The sequence below is a fragment of the Tupaia chinensis genome, unplaced genomic scaffold (genome assembly GCF_000334495.1).
Source record: "Tupaia chinensis unplaced genomic scaffold, TupChi_1.0 Scaffold000673_1, whole genome shotgun sequence".
Classification (NCBI taxonomy): domain Eukaryota; kingdom Metazoa; phylum Chordata; class Mammalia; order Scandentia; family Tupaiidae; genus Tupaia; species Tupaia belangeri.
In genome coordinates, this window is record NW_006160196.1 from 1,916,166 (window position 1) to 1,931,125 (window position 14,960).

The following is a 14,960-nucleotide window of genomic DNA, read 5'->3' on the forward strand; positions in this document are numbered from 1 at the left end:
CCCCCTGTCGGTGGGCCGTGGGAAACGGCCCTGCTCAGCGGGGCGGGCGGGGAGGCCTCCGGGGACAGCTGCAGTCCAGATCTGCCCCTGGCTGGCCCGGGCGCCGCGCTTTGGTTTGTCGCCCCTGCGGCCCACCCGCAGCTGCCCACGCACTCTGTCTGGACCACAGGGATTTCGGGGAAGAGCCAGGTGCTGTTCGCCGTGGTGTTCACTGCCCGCTACCTGGACCTCTTCACCAACTACATCTCCCTCTACAACACGTGCATGAAGGTAAAGGCTCCACCCCGCCTGGGCCCCCTGGGGGAGGAGCAGGCCTGAGATCAAAGGGGCTGGGGTTGGAATTCCTGGGTCTGGAGGCTGAAAATACTAGGGGTGGGCTGCATGATGAGGACTCCTTACAAGGCAGGAGTGGATCTGGGGGGGAAAAGTTGCCCCGAGTGTCGAGGGTCCCGGAAGTCCCGGGTGTCCCGTGTCCCGAGTCCTGGAGCCTGAGGGAGGAGGGGAGAGGGAATCGGGCTGGATGCCTCGGTCTGGGTCCTGGAGCCCTGGGTCTGGGGAGGAGGGGCTGGGGCTGGACTCCAGGGTCTGGGGAGGAGGGGTGAGGCTAGACTTTTGGGTCTGGAAGAAGGGTGTCTGGGGGCCTGGATTCCTGGGTCTGAGGAGGGGATGGGGTTGAACTCCTGGGCTTGAGGGAGGAAAGTCTGGGCTTGGTCTCCAGGGTCTGGGGCCGTGGACCCCTGGGTCTGAGGCCATGGACCCCTGGGTCTGAGGGAGGAGGACAGATGCTGGACTCCTGGGTGCAAGAGGGAGGACGCTTCCTTCTAGACTCTTGAGCCTGTTAGGGCAGCCCTGCTCTGTACAACCTGGCAGCCCTCTCATCCTCCTCCTCAGGTGGTCTACATAGCCTGCTCCTTCACCACGGTCTGGATGATTTATAGTAAGTTCAAAGCCACTTATGATGGAAACCACGACACGTTCCGGGTGGAGTTTCTCGTCGTTCCCACGGCCATCCTGGCGTTCCTGGTCAACCATGACTTCACGCCTCTAGAGGTAGGCCACCTGCGTAGGAGGTGGATGGGCCGTGACAGTGGGATGCCTGTTGACAACAGGCCCTTCTCAAGAGCTTCCTTTTGCAGAGTTCACTCAGACTTCCTTTTTTTAGGACACAGAGGTTCAGCACACGGGGCCTGGAGTCAGGTGATATTAACACTACCGCAGGAGCACCGAGTCCTTGGCCAGACGCTGCTCTAAGCATTTCAGTGCATTAACTCATTACCTTTGACAGCAGCCCCGCTTTATAGATGAGGAGACAGGCGTAGGGCATCAAGTGACTCGTTCAAGGTCACCCAGTAAACACAAGACTGGCTAGCTCAGGGCCTAGGAATAGGGGTCTGAGCCAGACTGCTTGGATCTAGATCTGCACCTTTTTTTTTTTTTTTTAATTTTTTCACCTTTTTTTTTTTTTTTTTTTTTAATTTTTTATTTTTAAGAGATTTTTGCTATAGGGCACGTGTGCTTGCTGGAGAGACAGAGAAATAGAAAGCAAGAAATCAGAGGGATGGCCATGCCGCAATCCCTTCTCCATTCTCCCCTTGGGATTTTGGCCATGCACGCACATGTGCCTTGTGTGAGTTTGAAGCTGCCAGGTCCGGGACTTGAACTGTAGTTGACTGTGTGAGAGTCCGGCAGTGTTACCCTTACACCATCTGCTGGTCCCACAAACCTGCAACTTACTACCAGTGTGGCCCTGGGGATGTGACCCGACTGCTCTGTGCCTCAGTTTTCCCATTTGTAAAGTCATGATCAGGTCACTGTGAAGATTTCCTGAAATGTTGTAGTGTTGCTGGTAGCTGAACACGCATAGGCCGTAGAACCAGAGCACAGGAATTTAATGCTGCCTTTAGCATTTGGCTGCTGGGGGACTTTGGGCAAGTCATGGAGCTTCTCTGAGCCTCAGTTTCTTTTCCTATAAAATGAGGATAATCATTTCCTACCTCATAGGGCTCTAACAAGGGGCCTTTTTTTTTTCTTTAGTTTTTTAGGTTTTTTCTTTTTTGCTATACGGTATGTGTACTCACTGGAGACAGACACAGAAAGAGAGAGAAAATGAGAGATCACCCTGCAGGGGGGATGGCCACATTGCAAGCCCTTCTCCTCCATTCTCCTCTTGGCATTTTAGGCATGCACGCCCACATGGCCAGCATGATTTTTAAGCCACTGGGTCTGGGCCAACCGCAGAGTCAGTCATGTGGAATCCAGTGCCTTAACCGCCACAGCACACCTAGGGGCTGATATTTCCAAAGCAGGGGTAGGAAGTACTATGTCACCGTTTCTCCAATGGCTATAGTTTAGTGCCAGGCCTGATACTTTTGTTTCTATATATTAGCTGTCACGATTTTTTTTTAATTTAACTTTTTTTTTTTTTTTTTTAATTTGACCAGAGCGGGACAGAGTGAGGTGTGGGGGAGGGAAAGTAAGAAAGCAAACCACCAAGTCCAGGACTCGAACTGTGGTCGGCCATGTCTTCAACCACCATGCCACTTGCTGGCCCCAGCTGTCATGCTTTTTATTCCATGACATTTTGGTAGAACCTGTACAAGTTCCTGGGAGGAGTTTCGGGAGGGCCAGTGCTAAGTCTGCAGTCTCATGCCTCCTGGGGTCTGGCATGAATCACAAATTCAGAACAATCTCTCCTTCCTTAGCTGTCTCCTGCCTTGTGGGAAGGTAGCTCTTGGAGGCTAGATGTGCTTTTGTTTTCTTTTTCTTTTTTATTTTTATAAGAGATTTTTGCTATAGGGCATGTGCCTTTGCCGGAGAGATAGAAAGTGAGAAATCACCCCCCGGGGGCATGGCTATGCTGCAATCCCTTCTTCTCCATTCTCTAGTCAGGATCTTGGGCACGCACGCACACCTGGCATGAGTTGTTTTTTTAGAGAAATTTTTTGCTGTAGGGCATGTGCACTTGCTGGAGAGACAGACAGAAAGTGAGAAATCAGCCCCCAGAAGGATGACCATGCTGCAATCCCTTCTCCATTCTCCACTCAGGATTTTGGGTACACATGCCCAGAGTGAGTTTTAAGCCACCAGGTCCGGGACTCGAACTGCGGTTGACTACATGGGAGTCCATGATATAATCATCACACCATCTGCTGGTCCCTGGTATGAGTTTTTAAGCCACTGGGTCCAGAACTCAAAGTGCGATTGACTTCGTCGAATCCAGCAACGTAACTATTACACCATCAGCTGGTCTCTGTGGTGGTGTTTTCAATAGAAGCCACAATTCGGGAGTTTTCAGGCAAGATCTCATTTTAAAATTTGGACCACAGATTCAAATACATTTTTTTTTTTTAACTTGCTATAGAGGGCATGTGTACTCGCTGGAGGAAGATGGAGACCAGGAGGAGTGGCCATTGGGGACGGCCATGCCACAATCCCTTCTCCTCCATTTCTCCTTTTGGGATTTTGGGCATATATGCATGTCTATGTTTTTCTTTTACTTTCTAAAAAATTTATTTATTTAATTCCATTTGTTATTATTATTATTTTTTAATTTGACCAGAGAGAGAAAGGGAAAGTGAGAAAGCAAGCCGACAGGTACAGGATTTGAACCGTGGTCAACCATGTGGGAATCCAGCTCCCTTAACCACCACATCACCTGGTGGCCCCCAGTGTGTTTTTCAAACCATTGGGTCTGGAACTTGAACCATGCAGTTGCCTTGTGGGATTCTGCTCTAACCTCCATGCCACTGGCTGGCCCCAAAACATATTTCTAAAAGCACTGTGCAAGCCAGACAAATCTGATAGGGGTGACTATAGCCCCTGCGTCCCCAGAGACAGAGGGAGGCTGCAGCAAGCTGCATCAGGAGCCCTGGGCTGGGCTCCAGGCCCTGGATTTTGCAAACATCATTGTTGTCACCTTGCATAGGGTACTTGCCCACGCTCTTGACTTCCTTATAACCACTCTGCTAAATAGGGACTACTGTTAGGTTGTCAGAGAAGGCATGACCCATTTTTGATTAGAAAATCAGAAAAATACATCATGATTTTTCCAGCTACTTTATAGACCCATATTGTGGGTGAGAAGACTGACTGAGGCGGAGGGAGGTAGTTCAAGGGGCAAGATGCTGAACAACCCAGGCCTCTCGACTCCAGTCTTTGTGGTTCCTTCCTCCAGAAAGAGGAGGCCATCAGTGCAAAATATTGGCACTGACGGTATGCACAGCCCAAGCAAGCCATTCTAGTACATCAGCGTCCTGTCTGGTCTCTTGGCCACCCTGGGAAATGGGCATCCTCTTCCTGTTTGTCAGAAAACTAAGGTGAGGCTTGAGGGGAGAGGTTTCAGGATCTGAGGTCAGATCTGCTTGCTTCCAAAGCCCATGGTCTTAACTGGTGCATGCTAAAAAGTGATTTTTTTAAGCATAGAAGGAAAACATGCTTCTTTAAAAATTCAGATATCAGGGCCAGCAGGTAGTGTGGTGATTAAGGCGCTGGACTCCCACATGGCTGGTCACAATTCGAGTCCCAGACCTGGTGACTTTCTCTCTATGGTGAGCACGTGTGTCCTATAGCAAATTAAAAAATAATAATGATGATGGGGCCAAGCAAATGGCATAGCAGTTGTGTCATTGAACTCTCACATGGCCAGCCACCGTTCGAGTCTCAGACCTGGTGGCTTGACACTTATGCTGGGTGCATGTGCATGTGTGTCCAAGATCCTAGTGAGAAAGTGAAGGGATTGCCGTGTGGCCATTCCCCTGGTGGGTGATTTAGCACTTTCCCCCTTATTGTCTCTGTGCCCCCCCAACCCCCATGCATGTACCCAAAGGCACAAACCTCTTAAGAAAAGGGGGGTGGGGGCTAGCAGGTGGCTTTGTGGTGTTAGCAGGTGGCTTGGTGGTTAAAGGCACCAGATTCCCACATGGCCAACCACGGTTTGAGTCCTGGACCTGGCGACCTGCTTTCTTACTCTCTTTCTTGCTCTCCCTCACTCTGTTTCTCCTCTCTGGTCAAATTGAAAAATAAATAGATAAAGTTAAATAAAAATAATTTTTAAAAATTAAGTACATGCCCAAATATCTCTTAAAAAAAGATAATAAAGTTAAATAATTCTTTTATTATTTTTTAAAGAGGTTTTTGCCTTAGGGCATGTGTGCCTACCAGAGAGAGAGAGAGGCAGAGACAGTGAGAGGGAAAGTGAGAAATCACCCTCCCAGCAGCAACGGCCACACCACAGTCCCTTCTCTGTTTTCCTCCCAGGATCTTAGGCATGCATACACGTGCCCAGTGTGAGTTTCAAGGCACCAGGTCCAGGACTCAAACCACTGTTAGCCATGTGGCAGTCCAGCAACGTATCTGCTATGCCATCTGCTGGCCCAATAAATAATTCTTTAAAAAATTTAGATGTCATAAAGTAAGGTAACATGCAACAGACTTTCTGTCTCTTCCTATGCCATGATTCTGTTTCCCAAGAGAAACTCCACGGTAAAAGTTGGGTGTGTATCAATTTAGTGGGTGCATTTTTCAGAGTCTCCACTAACCTTGCTGGGTACGAGCCTCCCTCGAGGATTCCTGGGTGAGCCTGGTGCAATTCCTCTGTCTAATGGTGGTAACAATAGGACTTACCTCCTGGGGTTAAGGCTTCTGCCAGTTAACACCCTAAGGTGTGTGAAGCAGTGTCTTGGACGGTAAATGTGTGTGAGCTGCTATAAATACATCCTGGTGGCCCTCGCTTCCCTTCCACAAGCCAGAACAGCTGAGGAGGAGCCACACCTGACACCTGCCCTTTGTTCCTGAGAGCAGGTTTCAGTGTGTTTCTCAGAGCGTGAATCGCCCCAGCTGGGAGTTTCAGGGAGCTGGGGTCTGAAAACGGCTGGCAGATACCTGCCGTCCACACCTCCTTCTGTGATGTCCCATCCTGCTCGTGAATGACAGTCGCACTGTAACTTTAATGATGGCCCATGCTGACCACGTGGAGGTGATGGTCAGCATTCATTCATTCACTCATTCACTCAGGAGTTGTGCTGGGGTCGGGGTCATAGGGCGAATGAGACGTGAGATCCCAGGCCTCAGAGAGCTCAGGTTCTGGTGAGAGCACAGGATGGCAGGGTTCTGTGACAAGGGAGGAGTGGTCAGAGAAGGCCTCTCTCGGGAGGTGACAAGAGGCCTGAGTGGCTGTAGCAGAGAGCAAGGGGAGAGGCGGGACTGTGCAGGAGTGAAGGCCACGGCCGTAGTCAGGTGCTGGGCCTGTATTCTGGTTGCAATAGGAAGATGCCACTGGAAGATTTTAAGCTGGTGAATGGCAGTCTGGTTTATGTCTTGGAGATTACACAGTGATGATGCCCCGCGAGAGTGGGGAAGTCATTCCCGTTGCAGAGATCCAAAAGCAGGGACTTGGAGAATCTGGGTTTCCTGCCCAAGGGGAAATTTAGAGCCAGGATTGCAGTCAGATCTGCCTTTTAAAATGTAGTTTTGCTATAGGGTGCACACGCTCACTGGAGAGAGGCAGTAAGAGGGCAAAAGGGAAAGTGAGAAATCACTCTTAGGGTGGCACTGCAGTCCCTTCTCTTCCATTCCCCTCTTGGGATCTTGGTCATTCACATACATGCATCTGGTGCGTTTCTCAAGCTGCTGGACATGGGACTCTAACCATGGGTTCAGCCATGTGGGATCCAGCCCCAGGTCTGCTATTATTTAAGATTTTGCTATAGGGCCTGTGCCCTTACTGGAGAGAGACAGAGAGGGAAAGTGAGAAATCACCCCCCTGGGAGAAGGCCACATTGCAATCCCTTCTCCATTTTCCTCTTGGGTTTTTGGGTATGCACATGCACAGGCCAGGCATGATTCTCAAGCCACTGGGTCTGGGGCTTGAACTGTGGCCAGCCATATGGGAGTCCAGCCATATTAAATATCATGCCACCTGGTGGCCCCTATTTATTATTATTTTTTGGTCACCAGTGGGTGTGTGTACTTGTTAGAGGGAGATGGAGAAAGCATTCCCCAGTGGGGCATGGCCACACTGCAATCCTTTCTCCTCCATGTCTCCATCTTGTTGGGATTTCGGGTCCATATACATATGTGCCTGGTGTCTTTTTTAAACAGTAGTGGGATCCAGCTCCCTTAACCACCAGGCTATGGGCCCAGTCCAACCTAGTCTACCTTTTTTCATTTTTTAAGAATTATTTATGGGGCTGTCAGCCAGCAGATAGTGTGGTGGTTGAAGGCGCAGATCCCCACATGGCTGACCACGGTTTGAGTCCTAGACCTGGCGGCTTGCTTTCTCACTTTTTCTCTCACTCTGTCCCTCTCTGGTCGAATTAAAATAAATGAATGAATAAAGAAAGAAAGAAAGAAAGAAAGTTAAATAGTTCTTTATAAAAAAATTATTTAATTTTATGTATCATCATTGTTTTGTTTGACAAGAGAGAGACAGAGAAGGAAAGTGAGAAAGCAAGCTGCCAGGTCCAGGATTGGAACTGCGATCAGCCGTGTGGGACTATTCCCTGGGCTCAGTTTTTTCCTCTGACTGATGGTGATAACATTAGGACTTACCTCCTAGAGTTAAAGCTTCAGCCAGTGTGAAGCAGTGCCTGTTTTTTTGTTTAAGTTTTTGTCAGAGGGTGTATGCACTTGCTGGAAAGAGCCAGAGAGAAGGAAGGTGCAAAGGCACCCCCACGGGGGATGGCCACCTCACAATCCCTTCTCCATCTCGCCTTCCTTTTGGGATTCTGGGCTCACATGCACATGTGCTCAGCATGTTTCTCGAGCTGCCGGGTCTGGGACTCCAGTTGGGATCCAGCTGCCTTTGCCACCATGCTTGAGCTGGCCATGGTCTGCCTTTAGAGAGGTGTAATTGCAGAATGCGCTTGAGCACTGACTCTGAACCGCCGGTTCGAATCCCTGCCTGGCTGCATGGTCTTGGGCGAGTATCTCGTTTTCTCTGAGCCTGGGTCTCCTGGTCTGTAGACCAGGGATGCTCATGCTGCTTTCTCCCTCCTGGGACCCTCTGAGGCTATTAAATGAGGAACTGGTAACACCTACGTGCCTGGATTCTGGCTTCTCCCACTTGGCCGCTCTGTCACTGCAGTGCTGCTCTTTGCCTTCCCTCCTGTCCCATCCCCTCCTGACTCATCCTATCCTCCACCCCCACTCTCTGCAGATCCTCTGGACCTTCTCCATCTACCTGGAGTCAGTGGCCATCTTGCCACAGCTGTTCATGGTGAGCAAGACGGGCGAGGCGGAGACCATCACCAGCCACTACTTGTTCGCCCTGGGCGTCTACCGCACGCTCTATCTCTTCAACTGGATCTGGCGCTACCACTTCGAGGGCTTCTTTGACCTCATCGCCATTGTGGCAGGCCTGGTCCAGACAGTCCTCTACTGCGACTTCTTCTACCTCTACATCACCAAAGGTAACCAGAATGTAGGCCGGCTGGGAGAGCCTACGCGTCCCAGAGCCCTCACCCTCCCTGGGGCCTGGGGTCTGCCTGACTCCCAGCCTGTCACTCGGGGAGGACTTCCTCTCCCAGCTGCCAGGTCCCAGGCCCACTCCTCCTGGGAATTCAGACCTCCAACCCCTGTCCTTGGCCTCAACAACAGTCTGTGGTTCCTGCCGCGGTTTGAGCCTCCTGCTCCATCCACCACAAAGACTGGGCATCCTTTTCTCCAGCCCATGAGGGTTTGGGGGGAGGAAGGGACAGGTTGTGGTGAGGCTGGCTTCTCACGTCTCCTCTCAAAATCTGTCCTGAGCTCCTCTCCGGCTCTGAGGTTCCAGATCCATAGGTTCTCAATCTCACACCTGTCCGAAATCCAGAATCCCCACCTCCTAGTCCCAGAGGGGAGGACCTCCTTGTCTGTGCTCATCCTCAGGCCCACTGAGAGTCAGTAACTTATTTCTTCATTTAACAAGTCCGCTGAGCCCTTTCCATGTCTCTAGCTGGGGCTGGCTCTGGGACGTAGTAGGAAGAGTGAAGGATGAAGCCCCTCCTTCCCCTTGAAGCTGGTGGGGAGATGGAGACTGACCGAGCGAGGAAGGAAAGCTGCGGGTAGTGAGAAGTGAGAGTCAACCAGGGACCGCAGTGGTAACTGCAGGGCCAGGAGTCCCTGTCCTCGGGCCAGGAGGCCTGTGCCTTTGGCATTTAGCAGAGACCCGGCTGCGCAGGAGTTGGTGTGTGAGAGGGAGAGGTCATGAAGACTGGACTGTGGAGGCAGTTCCCACCACCCATGAGGAAGGCTTAGATCTGGGAGTGCGGGGTCCCACCAGCTAGCCCAGTCTGACCCTCCACCTGCCTTGCTCAGAGATCCAGGGTCTTCAGCAGAGGGTTATTCAAGGGTGGAAGGGGAGAAAGGGGGTGTGTCTCCTCTTGGCCTTCCCCCATGATTCGGTCCCCTGGCCCCAGCCCCTCAATGGTTCAGACTTTGTACCCTGTTCACGATCCAGAGTCCTGTCCCCACCTCCCCCAGGTCTGCCTGTCTAGCACACAGTCCCCTGCTCTGGGTATGGGACGCTGTCCCCTTCCTGGGACCCCAGTGCTGATACCCTCCCCCCTTTCTCTCCTGACAGTACTGAAGGGGAAGAAGCTGAGTTTGCCGGCATAGCCCTGGTCCCTGCCATCCCTGTCCTCAGCAGCTGCAACGGCAGCGGCGGCGGGAGGCAGGCAGCACAGACGAAGAGCCTTCCCAGCCAGGGGTGACTTTTTTAAAGAACCAAGCTCTCCCCGCTCCCCGTCCCCCCTCCTGCCGGGTTGTGGGGGGGCAGTGGAGAACCCATGTTTTGGGGAGCTCAGGACCTGGGCTGTTTGTAGTTTTTTGCCTTTTAGAGAAGAAAAAAAATCTTTCCACTATTTAGTTTTTGATTCTAATGACGCTTTTCTCTTCTATTCTCTGGCCCCGATTTTTATAAACTGTTTTTGTGTGTCCTACGGGCCTGGGTAGGGTCGGAGGTCTTTCCCTTCCCCAAGCCCCTTGGCTCCCTCCCAGATCTCACCCCCAGCCCCTCTGGTTGCCAAACACTACATCTACCGACACCCACCTGCCTGACCTCCTGCTGTGGCACAAACATGGCCCCCTCCAACATTTCTGGTTTGGGGGGAGGGAGGGAGGCCCAAGAAGGTCTCCCCTCATTTTTCATAATAATTTTTTCCAGAGTTTGGGTTTTTGGTCTTGTCCTGTTTTTTTTTTTTTTTTTGGTTTTTTTTTTTTTATGAACCAAGGGCCTGTTTTTTTTTTTTTTTTTTTTTGGCAATTTAGGGGGCAAGGGGCTTGGGGTGGGAGGGGGGCAGGCCCGTGTGTCACCATGGCCCTGACGCCATGTTTTTGTACAGAATTGATGATTGATCCTTCGTTCTCTTGAAATAAACAGAGGAAAATGATACCTCTCTTGTGCTCCTCCTTGCCCCTCCTTTGGCATATGTGGGGTCCTGTCTGGCCCCCCCTCTGCCTCTGCCTTTGACCATCTGCAGGCACCCAGAGGCCTGGGAGGAGCAGAAGATGAGAGTCTAGTTTTCTAAGATGCTCAGCTGCACCCTAATTCCTCATGGCTCTGCCAGGGAAGAGGTTTTGGAGAAAATCTGAAAGATTCTTTTTTGCTTGGCACAGAACTAGCCTGCCAGTTCTCCAGACTTTTGAGGTTACAGAGGACTCTCAAGAGCGTGGATGTCTGTCAGAGGCTGCCTGTGGGCAGTTCCCATCCCACCCTTTGGCATTTTGTCCAACCATTCCATGTTTTCTAAAAAAAAAAAAAAAAAAAAAAAAAAGGAATGGGTTGCCAGCCTTTATAAACCAGATTTTCACAATAAAGTCTGACTTTCTGGCTTCTCTTGAAAAAAAATCTGTCAGTCTGACAACACTGGGTCCTCATTTCTGGGTGGTAACAGATGGCTGGATCTGAATGGATGGGATGGGAGCTTTTCACCAAAGTCCCCAGGACTTGGCTTCTGGGTTGTCAACATTTATGATGGGCTGACACTATGTGGTTTGGTTTGGTTTGCTGTGTTAAATGGCAAGTGAGTTACTTTCCTGTTTCCAGCCACCTGGAAGACTTCACACTGGCCTGTTTTATTTCCTTCACTTCTGTTACCTGTCTGGCTTTTGTAAGTCAGGCTTCGATTTAAACTTCCTATGTGTCCTCTTAAGACCTTCCTAATATCCAGTACCTGCCTCCAGAGCACCCATAGGATGGTGCTGGGAGCTTCGGGAGGCAGGGACTGGCGTTTCCTGGGCACCTAACATGTGCCAGGTAGCGGACAGGACGCTAATGAGCTCTCCTGATCCTCCCAGCATCCCTAAAGATGGGGCATTTTGTGGATGAAGAAACTGAGGCTTAAGGGTGTGAGCAGCAAAGGTAGGGTTTGTTCCTGGGTTTCCTGATGCCACAGCCTGTGTGTTTAACCACTGTGCTGTGGTTTTTCAGATCTTTTTAACATTTCTTTTAAGCAAAGGGACCTTGTGTTTAGAATTTTGTGTGGAAACCTAAAATGAAAAACACAGGGGCAGGGCTGCTTAGGTTGACTGTGGTGTGGGTGCTGGTGTCCCTGCCTGCGCAGCCCTAGGGCACCTTTCTGAACACAGCCTGAAAAGCGGCCATCTACAGCTGGTCTGATTGGCTAGTTTTACAGTCAGTGCAGCACAAGTGACACACCCTGGTAATGCAGCTAGTGACAGACTGAGGACCAGAGCCCAAGTGCCTCCATTTCCCACGTCAGAATGCTTCTCACCTCTAGATACCCACAGGAAACGACATTTCTGTACCTCCAGAACCAAGCCTGCCACATAGGAGACCTCAAGGGAAAAAAAAAAAAAAAGAAAAAGACCAATGCGGCTGGCCTTGAGCCTAGTGGCTAAGGTGAGCTGGATCCCACATGGCCGACCGTGGTTCAGATCCTGCCACTGACAACTTGGGAAGCATGTTTGGTGTGTGTGTCCAAAATCCTGACAGGAGGGAGAAAAGGGATTGTAGCATGACCATGCCACATTGGGGATGCTTTCCCTTCTCCCTCTTTCCAGTGCATGCAATGCACCCTTTGGTAAAATAAAAATAGGGACCATTGGAACCACCTTTGACCTCCCACAACTCATACCCCTTTGTCCCATTTGCAAATCAATGCTCTACAGGCTCTTTGTGGTCCCTGTGTGGGTGTGTTTGTCCTGTGTGATGTTTGCATTATGAAAAAATTGTTGCCCAAGAATTTCATATTAAAAAACCCAACAGGGGACCAGCAGATGGTGTAATGGCTATGCCGCTGGACCTGGTGGCTTAAACTCACACCGGGCGCCTGTGCGTATGTGCCCAAGATTCTAAGTGGAGAATGGAGGAGAAGGGATTGCGGCGTGGCCATCCCCCCCGGGGGGTGATTTCTCGCTTTCTGTCTCTGGCAAGTGGACGCACCCTTTAGCACGCATTATGCAAAATAAATAAATAAAATAAAATAAAATAAAATAAAAACAAAAAACAAACAACCCAACAAAACTGATGCCCAATATCCTAGAAAAAAGAGAAGGTTCTAGAGCCGCACTGTCCAATATGATTACATATGACCATTGAGCATTCAAATGCAGTGAGTGAATTGGGGTACACAGTGGGTATAAATACACGATGGGTTTTGAATTTTGAAAACATAGTATGAAAGATTGTAAACTACCTCACTAGTAATTTTTATGTGGGTTACATGTTGAAATAATATTTTGGCTATACTGGGTGAAATAAAACATTAAAATTAATTGCACTGGTTTCATTCTTAATGTGTCTACCAGGCCATTCAAAACTCCCCTCACTGGGGCTCCTATTAGATTTCACTGGACAGTGCTGCTCTAGAAACCCCAGGCCTCGTTGCTGAATGGTAGATGCTGAGTGGAGGCTGCCTCTCCTAGACACAGCCCCGTGTCCACCATCTCCTTAGTAAGTGCTTTGCCCACTGGGGTTACCAGCCCAATGCCTACAGGCAGGCACATTGTGGCCTATGCACTAGTCCCTGATTACCACTGGGTTCTAGAATGAAAATCCCTCCTTCTCCCTCAAGATGGTTTTTAAGTTATATCTGAAGATAAAGACCTCTTGAATCTCATAGACTTGGAGGCCTATTCCTCACCAGCTTCTCACAGCATGATTTTAAGGTAAGTCTTTTGTCACTGGGAAGTGGAGGGGTTGGACTTTGGTTGCAGGGCGGGGACCATATTGGTCTGATTCTTATTGGTGTGCTCTCCACGGAATGGAAGTATTTTCTCACTCTGAACTTGAGCTTCCTCAACTGTACACTGGGTGCCTTGTGTCATCTCCTGTGCCAGGCGGTAATGACTTGAAGAACTTAGAGTGGAATAGATTTGGAACAGATGTTTCCTTCATGCCTCTAATCCACTGCTATCAAGGTGGTATCCAGGTGAAGGGTCCAGGAGGTGGTACAGAAATGTGACTCAGTGCAGAGACCTGGAGGTGACCTTGTGGGATTTCTCCCCACCTCTGGCCCTCGAGAGACCAGAGAACAACAGACATGAGAGGGCTGTTTTCAGAAACCCTTCTGGAGGGAGGATTCTCTTTACTGATGTGGGTGAGGATGTTTAGCTGTCAGGCATCATTGCGAGGCGAGGGGCCTTTGGAGTGGCCAGATAGGGGGACAGGGCAGAGCTGCTGTAACTCAGGCTGTTGGGGCCAGTGACAGGTGTGTTGACAGGGCTGGTGGCGGAGGGTGGGGAGAGGGTGGTCAGCACCACACCACCCTCATCCAGGGAGCGCTTGTAGGGGACTGGAGCATCATTTTGGAGATCCCGGAAAGCCAGGTAGGCCTGGGCTATCTGTGGGCAGAAAAGGGCATGCTGAAGGCTGGCTTGGGCTGGGCAGGGAAGAGGGGGCCTGGGCCGGGAGACTGGTAACAGCTATGCCAACCACTCACTACCCAAAGACATCTGGTCTTGACAAATCCTGAAGCTGGGCTGTGGCTTCTTAGAGGAAGGGGAACCTGGAAGGGACCAGCAGAAGCCTTGAGAAAACCCCCTACCCTTGAGCCCCAGGAGAGCTAACTAAAAGCGGGAATGTTCTAGCCCTCCCACCCTGGTCCTTGGAGGGTACGGGGGTTGGAGGGGCACATTCTCACCCAGGCAAGGATGGAGAAGAAAGTGAAGGTGATGGCGGCCTTGGCACTGCTGTTCCCCAGGAGGAATTGTTTGGGTGGTGAGTGCTGCCACTGGTTGGCCAGGAAGCAGAAGCCCACGAACGAGATGCCTACCCAGAGGACTGAGGCATTGCATGGAGAGGAGAGAGATGAGGGGAAAGCAAGTTCAGGAAGGGCCAGTCAGGCATGGGAAGAATGGGTGGGGGACCCACTGTGGGACCTCCCCCTAGTCCCTCCGAGTCCTCGCTAGAGTGAACCTTCGAAGGAGAGCTACACTTCCTGATAAGGGAGCCATGGCCACATGTGGCTGTTTCAATTCCAATTCATTAAAATAGAATTTTGGCCCAGCGACTGTGGCCATACTGCTAAGACACTGCTCTGTAGGCTGACACGGGCCTGAGTTCAATTCCCAACCTAAAGGTCATGTGTGGTTTGGGGAGCCTGTAACCCAGTGACTGAGGCAGAAGGATCTTGAGCTCGAGGCTGGCCTGGGCAACATAGCAAGATCTTGTCTAGAAAGAAAAGAATTATGGCCCAAGTCTCCAGCCCAGTCAGCCTGCATGTATGTGCCCAGGATCCTCATGGACTACAGGACTAGAGGAAGGGGATTGAGGCATGACTGAGCCCTGTAGAGGGTGCTTCTCTCTCATGTGCACACATGCCCCATCAGGAGACTAAAAAAAAAAAACCTATATTAAAATAAATTTCAGGGACCAGCAGTTGGCGTAATGGCTACGTCGCTGGACTCCCACATAGTTGACCGCGGTTCGTGTCCCGGATTCGGTGGCTTAAAACTCACGCCAGGCACGTGTGCGTGCGTGCCCAAGATCCCGAGAGGAGAACGGAGGAGAAGGGATCACG

General features: G+C 50.7%; 2 protein-coding genes across 10 annotated transcripts in view; one reads left to right on the forward strand and one right to left on the reverse strand.

Annotated features, from left to right (window-relative positions):
- Positions 1 to 10,034, forward strand: part of KDELR1 (KDEL endoplasmic reticulum protein retention receptor 1) — a 10,773-nt gene extending 739 nt beyond the window's left edge. The window contains exons 2-5 of the mRNA XM_014592306.2: positions 170 to 270; positions 892 to 1,050; positions 8,156 to 8,408; positions 9,560 to 10,034. Of these exons, the coding sequence (XP_014447792.1) occupies positions 170 to 270; positions 892 to 1,050; positions 8,156 to 8,408; positions 9,560 to 9,594 (548 nt within the window). The 3' untranslated portion in view covers positions 9,595 to 10,034. The remainder of the gene's footprint in view (positions 1 to 169; positions 271 to 891; positions 1,051 to 8,155; positions 8,409 to 9,559) is intronic.
- A 2,405-nt stretch (positions 10,035 to 12,439) lies between these two features.
- SYNGR4 (synaptogyrin 4) overlaps positions 12,440 to 14,960 on the reverse strand; it is a 14,670-nt gene continuing 12,149 nt past the window's right edge. For 5 of the 9 annotated variants that reach the window (XM_014592299.2, XM_014592298.2, XM_014592302.2 and 2 more), the window contains 3 exons: positions 14,082 to 14,221; positions 13,881 to 13,946; positions 13,490 to 13,803 (listed from right to left, as the gene is read on the reverse strand). In XM_014592299.2, the coding sequence (XP_014447785.1) occupies positions 13,549 to 13,803; positions 13,881 to 13,946; positions 14,082 to 14,221 (461 nt within the window). In that variant the 3' untranslated portion in view covers positions 13,490 to 13,548. Of the gene's footprint in view, positions 13,457 to 13,489; positions 13,804 to 13,880; positions 13,947 to 14,081; positions 14,222 to 14,960 lie in introns of those variants that run through there. The other 4 variants (XM_027776446.1, XM_027776443.1, XM_027776444.1 and 1 more) reach the window with 4 other exon arrangements.